This window comes from Limulus polyphemus, unplaced genomic scaffold (assembly GCF_000517525.1).
Source record: "Limulus polyphemus unplaced genomic scaffold, Limulus_polyphemus-2.1.2 Scaffold9399, whole genome shotgun sequence".
Lineage (NCBI taxonomy): Eukaryota > Metazoa > Arthropoda > Merostomata > Xiphosura > Limulidae > Limulus > Limulus polyphemus.
In genome coordinates, this window is record NW_013675009.1 from 7,387 (window position 1) to 19,013 (window position 11,627).

Sequence of the window (11,627 nt, forward strand, 5' to 3'; positions counted from 1 at the left end):
CTAAATAAGTACAACTAAACGTAACGTACGTTTCTCGTAACAATACGTGGTAGGTAGTACGTATTATTATATATATATATATACATAGAGTATATATATATATTATTATATATATATATATATATATATATATATATATAACCAATGGGAGTAAGTGTACTTATATATTTAACTTATATATATAACCAATGGGAGTAAGTGTACTTATATATTCAACTTATATATATAACCAATGGGGGTAAGTGAACTTATATATTTAACTCATATATATAATCAATGGGGGTAAGTGAATTTATATATTTAACTTATAAATATATAACCAATGGGGGTAAGTGAACTTATATATTTAACTTATATATATATAACCAATGGGGGTAAGTGAACTTATATATATAACCAATGGGGGTAAGTGAATTTATATATTTAACTTATACCCGCCATAGCACGGATAGCCCATTGTGTAACTTTGTGTTTAATAACAAACACAGACTCTTTAGCATTAAATTGTGTGACTTCATTATGTGTAAACTCACCGCATATTATAACTAATATTATACCTTTCTGGTTCTTAGGCGATATGTTCTCGACATGTCAGACGGAATAGAAGATATTGGAACAATTAAATGGGACTTAGCTGTATGTTTGTTGGTGTCTTGGTTCATCGTATTTCTGTGTTTGATGAAAGGAGTAAAATCATCAGGAAAGGTACGTCATTCAAGAAACAAAGAATTTTACCACAGTAAACTCAGCTATAATCTCCTCGGAATCCATTATGTGTAAAAAACATATAAAAACAAATATCTAATTTTTAAAGTTGTTGCAATGTCTCAACATTGCGGGTTTGTGAAATTTCACGTTGTTTTCAAAACATTTAGATCATAAAATATAAAAGAATTTATCGGGTAATTCATTCATACACAGAACATTGAGAAACACAAGGCGACAGTGATTAAAAATAAGCTTAGCTAAGTGACCTGAAGATGGCGCATATTATAATAATACAAACATGTCTAATATTGTTTAGGACACAGTACTAATAGTAATAGCGATAAGATGATTGTATCTACAGACAAGAAATAAACGGATATTGAAATGTACCAAACCCGTGATATGTCGAAACAATAAATCTTTTAAACCATTTTTTGTATTTCATAAAATCAATGTAACATTCGTGTTTGTTTGACGAATAACACTAGAGGGCGGTACCGGTTTTCGTTCGTTATTTTCTTTTTTCCTTGAGGAATAAGCAAAAAGAATGTACGATAGCTCACGTGAGTTGTGGACAGTTAACATGAATGTTTTAACAAACTTCTGCAGAAAATCGCGATGTTTCACGTATAGAATGATTGTTAAACCTGTAAGAATAAATATAATTGGTGAACATGGTGCTTGGAAAGTAGAATCACAAAAATAGTTTCTGAAAATGAACCTTCCAGGTTCCATTATCAACTTTTACTTATTCTACTGGGCTACTTAAACTAACTTAATAATATTCATTATGTAGATACAATACTATATATAAAGATATTACATTCTAATCATTTATATTACTTGGTTCTTTCCTAGGTTGTTTATTTTACTGCTACCTTTCCCTATGTAATTCTCATAATTCTACTAATTCGTGGATTGATGCTAGAGGGCGCTGTTACTGGTCTTCGTTATTTCTTTATTCCTGAATGGAATAAATTGTTGGATATAACGGTAACTAATTTTATATACCTTTCAACTTAGTTAATTAACTCCAAATTGATATAATAATATTTTTGCCAATCATCCCGAACATTTTAGTTGAATTGAAAATATTTTCAAGTCGTAGTTAGTTAAAATTTACTTTCAACCAGGATAGATTGTTTATAAAAGTACAACTCTGTCAGATAAACTTTTTATTACTGTTTCTACATACGCTTCTATAAGTAAATATATATTTTCATACATCATAAAGTTATCTACATATCTCCGGTAGGTGTGGAGAGCGGCAGCAGAACAGTTATTTTTCTCTCTAAGCGTATCTTGGGGAGGCCTAATCATGTTCGGGAGCTACAACAAATTCTATAACAAAGTTCACAGGTTGGTTATGTTGTTTATTTTCTTTAATCATCTTTAACCTTTTATAGTATATACGTATTTATTAAATCTTAGGACTTATAAGGATAATGGTTGAAGCTTGCACGACAGGAACTGTGTTAACAATATCTACCGCATCTCCAAGTAACAAAATAGTGATAATTTACATTAGACTCCCCAAGAACTTCTTCAAATATCTATGACTGGTTCTTAATGACTTGTAAGAAAGTTTGTTTTACAGTGACCAGCAGTGCTTAGTTGCTGTCGGATTTCATATCCAGGATTGTTTTAGATTATATTTTAATCAAAAAGCGAAAACTATATAAATAATTTCAAGACTGACTTTGTTACATAGCGAAATGATATTTGACTGATGTAATCAACTACGTTACTCTCTCCCACATCCACCCAAAAAACTAACTTCAGTAACGTTTAAATTGTTACCCCCAAAAACACAAACCTCCCTCCCCATCCACCCATCAACAGGAATTCTTTACCTTTTTTTTCTCTGGAAACTAAACACCAGTGATCGATATAATACAGATAAAGTTAAAAGTTAGACAGTCCAAAAATACATTTAAGCACTAGTGACCGATATAATACAGATAAAGTTAAAAGTTAGACAGTCCAAAAATACATTTAAGCACTAGTTACCGATATAATACAGATAAAGTTAAAAGTTAGACAGTCCAAAAATACATTTAAGAGCACTAGTGACCGATATAATACAGATGAAGTTAAAAGTTAGACAGTCCAAAAATACATTTAAGCACTAGTGACCGATATAATACAGGTAAAGTTAAACAATCAGATATTATGTTTAAAAACAAGTGACCAATATAATACAGATAAAGTTAGACAATCAGATATTACATTTAAACACTAGTGACCGATATAATACAGATAAAGTTGGACAATCAGATATTATATTTCAATACTAGTGACCGATATAATACAGATAAAGTTAAACAATCAGATATTATGTTTAAGCACTAGTGACCGATATAATACAGATAAAGTTAGACAATCAGATATTATGTTTAAGCACTAGTGACCGATATAATACAGATAAAGTTAGACAATCAGATATTATGTTTAAGCACTAGTGACCGGGACAAATCAAAACTTGTACTTTTTAGTTTGTTTGTTTTTTATTATCCGGAATAATTTTACACGGTGAAGAATTAAGAATTGTTCAACCACTACCATGATACTTTTTGAAGTTCATGTATTAAGTACAACATCAAATTAAATATTTATCTATTTTATCAGTAAGCGATGTGATACATAAGACAAATAACAAATGATTTTTTATGTATTTATATTTTGTTCATTTTGATTTCGAGTGTACTTAAGCGTAACTCACCAGCCTGAAGAGACCTGGTATTGAACGAGAGTCCTTTTACACACACTTCTTTACCATCACTAGGAAGTTCTTATTATTACTACCACAGGGAGGAAATTATACCAAGAAACATTCATATTATTTATCAAGCAACTGAAATTCCGTTTTCTATTTTTCCATGATTAATATTGATTTTCTTTTCATCTTACAGAGACGCCTTGTTTGTGAGTTCATTAGATTTCATTACCAGTTTGATCGCTGGAATTGTAATATTTTCCGTCCTGGGCAACATGTCAGATAAACTTGGGATCGATATCAAGGATGTAGTTCAAGGAGGTAGGTGGTAATACGTACTCACTCCTTAAAATAATTCACGCGACAATTTCATTAAAAACCACATACTTCGTGGATTTCACGTGTGTTTAGTATTTTTAAACTATGATGTTTAAACCTATTAATATTATAGCACAACTTTACAACGTCATATATTACTAACAGATACACATTTGTACCTTGTTTCATAACACACCTTGGAAGTTTTTTTTCGTTTTTGTTAAACTTTACACTTGTTGTTTACTTACGAAACGTGGGGTAAAGAATGCACAATGATTTATTTTTATTTCATTTCTTAAGGACAAGGCTTAGCTTTTGTAGTTTATCCAGAAGCCTTGAGTCATCTCCCTCTACCACAAATATGGTCGGTCCTCTTTTTCTTCATGCTTTACCTGTTAGGTTTAGACAGTGAGGTATGTAAAAGTGTTTTTATTTTTTTATGTAATTCTATGTTTTAACAATTATAACAATGTCATAAATGTTATGTTGCACATAATGTTTATATTTAGTTGAAATATTTTTATAGATATATCCTGATTAATACTCGAGAAAATATTTATAAACTGCAGATAACTTCGTAAGTTTGTAAGACTGGGCGGTATTGTCTGTAGCAAACTTATGGCGGAGGTTTTTGTATGTTACCCAAAGGATAAAATTATTTTATAGTAGAACGAAATATCACTAATTTAAAATATTTTCAATAGTAAATTATCTGTGAAATAATAATAATATTGAAATATGACGTTTAATTAAAAATATTTTATGATTATCTTAAAATTCGCTAGATGGCACTACATATATATTTTTTTTTTTAATGTGCCTGCATTGATTTTATCTTATACTATAAAACACAGTGTGTATCTGTCTGTCTTTCTATTGGTCACGCAGTGATGTCATAGCAACTTATTACGTAATTTAAGTAGTTTGGCATCCTATCAATTAGAAGCGAGTATCTACGACTGATCGAAAATTAAAGATATATTTGGACTAAAATGTACAACAAAATTGTACCTTTTTCGCAAATTCAAAACGCATCTTTGTTAAATCGTCGAGTAACGCTAGAGAGGACGTAAATATACTTCAGTAGACATTTTATACAACATATTAAGAACATATTAACGTTTTAAAAAAGGTCTAACGCTAGGTCGTACAATAAAAATGAATAATATTAGAATATTATTTATTGATAGTATTAAATGCGGTAAGGTTTACCTGTAACTGAACTAAACCAAAAAACGTACAGAAGTTACAATGTTAATTTATATGTTTATCGAATATAGGGCGTACGTAATAAAGACTTAACTAATGTTACTATTGTTAGGCCTAAGACAAGTGGACTTGTAGATTTCAGTGTCTGTGATTAGAATTATTTAGTATTACTCTAGAAATCCTGTATTTAAAAGAAGTACTGTTACAATAAAGATACTAAATTGGCCGCAAATGTTTTGCAGGTCTCTGATAGTAGTTAACATAATTCATGATAATTTATGATCAAAGTACGCTAAATAATTAGTCAAAACTGAAAAATTATACATAGTAACGAGCATAGCTAATTAAATATAATGTTCAACCTATATTACTTAGTATATTATTAACTTATAAAGAACAGAATACATCAGCTGAGTACCTTCACACACACTTAAATATTTTTGGGCCAGCCAGGAGGCTTAGGTTACTCATAAAATCATATAGCATTACTCAGCTGCTAACCATGTATAATACTTATTATAACAAAATAATAAGTAAAAGAAAATGTATAAAATATTCTAACCAACACTGTGATAAAGTTACCGTCTGTTTAAACCAACGTACAAGTAAGAACTACCACACCCTAGTAAAAGTTATGCTTAGTGGATTTAGGTTAGTCCAAAATCCTCGAACTAAGCTAACAATATGAAATATCCTTTATAATAACCCAAACTGACATTAATCTTAAAGAAAAGATGGGGTATAACTAAGTTACTATTTTCGCTGGAGAATAAATAATACTCAATTTGTCTATTTATTTAATAAGTACATCTATATAGTAGAGAAATATATACTATATACATGTACTTATCAAATAAGCAGACAAATTGAATATTAAATAAAATCAATATTATATATACCACAATAAACCATCCATGTTATGAGTGAGTAAAGGTTATAAAACCATTTTCTATCCTGATAAAGCTTCTTACATTAGTCTCCCTAAAGCAGAAGTAATGTTTGTAGAATATATAGATATTTATATTTAGACAAAAAAAGATATTGTTACGTCTCCGTTTGTTAGTTAATTTTCCGTAAATTCGTTCCGACGAAACTTTAGCGACACAAGTCCTTTCTTAAAGAATATTCATTAAATATCAAACAGTTTTGTATATTAACCCTGATGAAGCCGCAAAGGCGAAACGTTGGTTGAAATAAAAATATATTCATTTATATTTATCTGGAGTGTAAAGGTCGTTTTTTACTAAACTTTTATCACATGCGGTATTTAGAGAATATTTAATCAGGCTCCGTGATCATGGTTGGTATGATCGTGTTGTCTATTAAAGTCTTAGCTAGACCTATAAATTCTAATCTGTATTTGCTTAACTTAAAGTAATATAGATTCTATATCTAAGTGGATGAACTTACTTGGGAAATGTGATCTACTTTCCCTTGCTAACGATGTCCACTATGTTTGTACAGTTGAAGGACACGTCAATATTTTATCCTCTTTTTATATTTCTCTGCGTAGTTAGAAGATACTTGGAAGTGTTTTTAGATCCCCAGTAAATCTGTGTTTAGTTTACACTAATCGCATACTTAGTATGGGGCTTGAGCAATGAAGTTAAATATAGAAATCGATGGCTGTCTGATGTAGAATTAAAATCGTTTCAACCTACATTTGTTTCGTCTCAACTGACGAAAGATGCTTTTCGTACAAAATAGTTAATAACTTTTAGTTTTTGTGTGAGTACAGCTAAACCAGCTTAATTTGATTAGCTAACCTCAATCCGCTTATTGAAGATACACATTGAATATTATCTACCAATATCAGTTTATAAAATTGTAGCTTTAAATACTTGGTCATAATCTATAATAATCAGTTAATGCTTTCGTTATTTCTCTCTCTCTTTTTAGTTTGCTCTATTAGAAGTTTTCTTGACAGCTATCTATGACGAATTTCCAAAACTGCGAAACAAAAAGGTGCTACTTACATTCGTGTGTTGCAGTGCCTGCTTCCTCCTCGGTCTTCCATGTGTTACTCAGGTAAGGAAAGTACTGAAGGTCAGATAATATTTTAACGAAGTTAGGCCCTAGTCTAATTATATAATTGCGTATCTGAAGTTGTAGAAAACTCCACGACGTTAGGCCCTAATCTGATTATATAGTTGTGTATATGAGCTTTATAAAAGGTTCTGACGACATTAGGCTTTTGTTTGAGTTGTGGAGTGTTGAATTACACACACTACTTTGTTCAACTCTCAACAGTACAGTTGTTTTTAATGTGTTTCTTATTTCTCTCCCAGGGTGGCCAATACGTATTGAACTTGATGGACACATACGGTGGAGGATTTGCTGTATCATTCATAGCTATCTGTGAACTCCTGGCTCTGATGTGGGGATATGGTAAGCCTGCCAAGTACCTCATAGTTATAAGTTAAATGGGCAACATCACTATTGTTAAAATGATATATTTAGGGTTTGTTCAAACTCTGAGACAAATATCGGAAAATTTGTTTATTTTTTCTTATTCTAAATTCAACACGTATAAGGTTTCAGAAAAACTATAGAACTTAAAGATATAGACCACCTGTATTATATATTTATTTATAGGAAATATCATTCTATCTGAATTTTAAATTGAAAACTTGACTAGAAGGTCAGTAACTGGAGTCATTATATACTGTTTTTTTATTTTATTTCCTCTACAGGACTCAGACGATTTTGTTATGACCTCCAATTCATGTTACATATTAGACCTAATATCTTCTGGAAGGCCTGCTGGCTTGTCATAGCTCCTTTGGTTTTAGCTGTAAGTATCAAATATAATCCAAATGTCTTTCTTTTTTGTTCTGAACCGATATGCAGTTAGCTAATTAAATTAAACAACTAAAGATTAATGACAATAACTAGTCGCCGATTCCGCTTATTTTTATTATTATTATTATCCAGAAAGTAAAGGTCGTTTTTTCTAAATTTATTACCAATATTCTATGAAATGTACTGTAAGCTTTGAGTACTACCAATTAATATTTAAAATGTACAGAATCCATGTAATTACAAAATCCTGAAAAAGTAAAGAATGTGTACCTTCTCTTAACAAGCAAAATTATTACTTTTAAAAATAATACGATTTCAAAATGGCGTCAATGCGGCGCGAAAACATACGTTTTCATATCATTGTGCCATTTTTTAATATTTTCTCTTACTATTTATCAGATAAATAAACTTCTATGGTATCAACAAACATTTACTGAACTATAGATTTGTACTAGTATTCTTTTGTCGTGTGTTCATGTTGTGAATATGTATTCAGACAAGTTCAATGAAACGCTTTAAACACATCAGGGCTGGATTTAGTGGGGCTTCATGAGAGCCCCACTTTTTCAAAGGTTGAATGTTTAAACAAACCCACTTGCCAAAACTTCTAATAAAACTCGAAGTTTATCTTCCTGAATTAAAATCACGGAAAAAGAGAGACATGAATAAAGGCACATCTCTAATTTACCACAGCCGGGAAGCGCCACCTTACTGGTTTATCCCACAGCCTGGAAGCGCCACCTTACTGGTTTATCCCACAGCCGGGAAGCGCCACCTTACTGGTTTATCCCACAGCTGGGAAGCGCCACCTTACTGGTGTATTATATACTTTACAGTAATATGAGGTGGTAAGATCATCAAACACTGGAGCTACAAGACACTATAAACACTTAGAATATTTACTAAAGACATGTTTAATCATAAATAAAATAGTGGAGACAATAACTTTACAATTACCAAAACCTTCGTTTATTTGCAACTATCCAGTCACTGGGAAGTTAACTAATGAAGATTCCTACTACACCCATATTGACTCTAAAATACCCATAATGCAACATTTCAAAGTCACAGTCGTAACAGTTTTATAGAGGAAGACCGTAACAACAGGGGTGCAATTCTACCACAGCTTCTCTGTCTTGTTACTCGTCATATAACAATAAAAATTAAACCCAATCAATCCGAGATCATGGACAAACCAATATACATGTGTATATTAATTTGTTTAAATAATATATATATATATATATTATTTTCAATTCATATTGTACCGGTCGTGTCCTAGTCATTACCCTACTTGTACTATGAATCCAAATGTTCGTGGTTTGCTGTTCGTTGCCCCCTAAATACGCGCCGCAGTTTGGCACTGCGAGTACGCTATAAGAGTGACAGTCAACTCTCAGGCAAGAGTAATCCTAGAAATGGCGTTGGCTGTTTTCTCTCTGGTCTGTGAGCTCAGAAGTATGGACAGCTATTCGTAGATGGCCCTTTGCAAGAGAAATTGAGAAACAAACAATCAAACATATTGACTACGGTTTGTAAGATTTACATTTCAAATTTGTCATAGTATATCTATATTTTAACTCAGTTCATATTTATATAGAGTTTAAACACGTTGTTGCTCTTTTTCCAGTTCATATTTGTATACAGTTTGTCTCAACACAAAACGATCAAGTATGGGGAATACTACCAGTACCCGCAATGGGCTGATGGGATCGGGTGGATCTTTGCTCTAATTTCTATGATTCAGATCCCCGTATGGGGAATCGCCATACTGCTGTGGAATATAAGGGTAAGAATGTTGTTCAAGACACTAGCTAATTATTTTTAAAGTGTGATAGACGAGAAAGTGAACTAAAACACCACAAAGCAACATGAGTAATTAATTATAATCAACATCGTAAGAGTATATATGAAGTAAATATCCGTCAAGGTCATTTAAAACGTCAGGGATCTAGTAAGTATTTCACAAACTTGAAAAATTCAATATCAAACGAACGAAATTTAAGAACTAATTTGTGCAGTAAAAATATACCATCTTTATTATATAGAAACTTATTTCATTGTGTGTTATTCAAGTTACATGAACATTTTCAATAACTATTAATGATGTTCTCAATAATATATCCTAAATATTAAATGTGGTATATTTCTATTTTATTAGAATGTCAAGAAAGTTTTCAATCCAGACGCCAGGTGGGGCCCTAGTGACCCAGAAATAAGACAACAGTATTTTCAGAAGAAAGATAATGGATTTGTAATGTCTCAAATAGACACCAAGGGGCTTGACAATCTCGGTCTTGAAGCTGGCATCTAATGTTTCTTGATACATTGTGCTTATATATGATGTATTGTTGGTTTTGTTATTGTGCAAATCCTATAACACTCTGTCCACCAGATGGAATCTAACTGTAGCATTGTATCAGCGATAAGTTTACAAACTTCTATAACACTTTCTACCACATGGAATCTAACTGTAGCGTTGTAAGTTTGTAAACTTATCGCTGATCTATAACACTGTTCACCACATGGAATCTAACTGTAGTGTTGTAAGTTTGTAAACTTCTCGCTGATCTAGTGGGAGACGATTATATAATGTATAATGAAATACCCCAAGGTGTTAACAGGAGTATCACCACTTGTATGTCATACAATATTCGTTGTATATAACTGTAGTTTGTCTAATCGGTCAAATATACTTAAGGACATATAATATTATCCCACACATTGTGATATTTAACTTATATAATAGAGGTATGAAACACTGATAACAATTTAGATCATCATTGGGATTTTGTAAAATATTCTTTAAAAATGATAAAGTTTGGTTAAAGCGATGTAAGCAGATATAATCAGGAAAGTGTGTAAAATATTCTTGTATAAACGTGTAATTGTATTTAAATGTTTTTATTATTGTGTGACATCAAATATTGAGAGTTTTAGAACTTTAATAATATAAATATTTGTTTTCTTTGTGTGTGTCTATGTTTACAACATGGTGGGGGACATTCAAATCATTAAAAACCTAAGTATGTAATCTGCTTTGTCCTCATCTTTTACATTTTACCATAATCTATGGAGTGAAAACAATTTCCAGTCAAAGGATATTAATCGGGAAGTAGTATCTTGAATAAAAATAGTTTACTAGATAAACATTTAAACTTATGTTACAAAAAGATAGGTGTCCTTCTTTTGATTTCATCAACGGGACAAATTTTTGTAAAGAAGTATTTACTCTAGAATAATTTATATCGTGAAAATTAGTTCTATCATTATTTCATCAGACAGACAGAACCAAAACAAAAAAAAAATCATAACTTACGTAAAGTGGTAGATTTAATACATTTTGACGTTGTTTTAACATCACTTTCTCTACTATACTGTTAACAACTAATTTCCTGTATTATAATCAAGTAAAACATATTCTGATGTGTAACGTATCAGATTTTTTTATTTTTGTAAATACATATTTCTGAATAAAAAAGCATTAATCAGTTCTTAAAATAACTTGTGTCTCTTTTCTTTGAGCTAGAAATATTTTGAGTATTTTCTTTAATTATATGTTACTAGTTTACTGTTTGGATGAAAGAAGGCTGCTTGTTCCAACAAAGTTACACCAAAATGAAACCAAATATTTTAAAATATGTTAAATTATCAGTACGAATCACACTACCAGCTAAAAAGTCTTGGGTGTAAACTTCCAAAGTTGAACTGTCGGTATCGTCCGCCCTAACGTGCAGATCATGCTAAATCATGATTATTTTTTCTAAAGTCAAAACTTAGATCTTCACTGTCTAGTAACTGACATATACAATCAGGTATTCTTATTTATTACATATTTTGGACATCATTAAAGAGCCAAAAATATCTTTTACGA

General features: G+C 31.0%; 1 protein-coding gene across 2 annotated transcripts in view; it reads left to right on the top strand.

Moving 5' to 3' along the window:
* Nucleotides 1-11,257, top strand: part of LOC106475903 (sodium- and chloride-dependent glycine transporter 2-like) — a 16,911-nt gene extending 5,654 nt beyond the window's left edge. The window contains exons 7-17 of one of the 2 annotated variants that reach the window (XM_022379916.1): nucleotides 573-705; nucleotides 1,567-1,701; nucleotides 1,964-2,067; nucleotides 3,621-3,745; nucleotides 4,043-4,155; nucleotides 6,851-6,979; nucleotides 7,240-7,339; nucleotides 7,645-7,745; nucleotides 9,384-9,542; nucleotides 9,915-10,167; nucleotides 10,233-11,257. In XM_022379916.1, the coding sequence (XP_022235624.1) occupies nucleotides 573-705; nucleotides 1,567-1,701; nucleotides 1,964-2,067; nucleotides 3,621-3,745; nucleotides 4,043-4,155; nucleotides 6,851-6,979; nucleotides 7,240-7,339; nucleotides 7,645-7,745; nucleotides 9,384-9,542; nucleotides 9,915-10,067 (1,252 nt within the window). In that variant the 3' untranslated portion in view covers nucleotides 10,068-10,167; nucleotides 10,233-11,257. Of the gene's footprint in view, nucleotides 1-572; nucleotides 706-1,566; nucleotides 1,702-1,963; nucleotides 2,068-3,620; nucleotides 3,746-4,042; nucleotides 4,156-6,850; nucleotides 6,980-7,239; nucleotides 7,340-7,644; nucleotides 7,746-9,383; nucleotides 9,543-9,914; nucleotides 10,168-10,208 lie in introns of both variants that reach the window. The other variant, XM_022379917.1, reaches the window with a different exon arrangement.
* The last annotated feature ends 370 nt before the right edge of the window (nucleotides 11,258-11,627 follow it).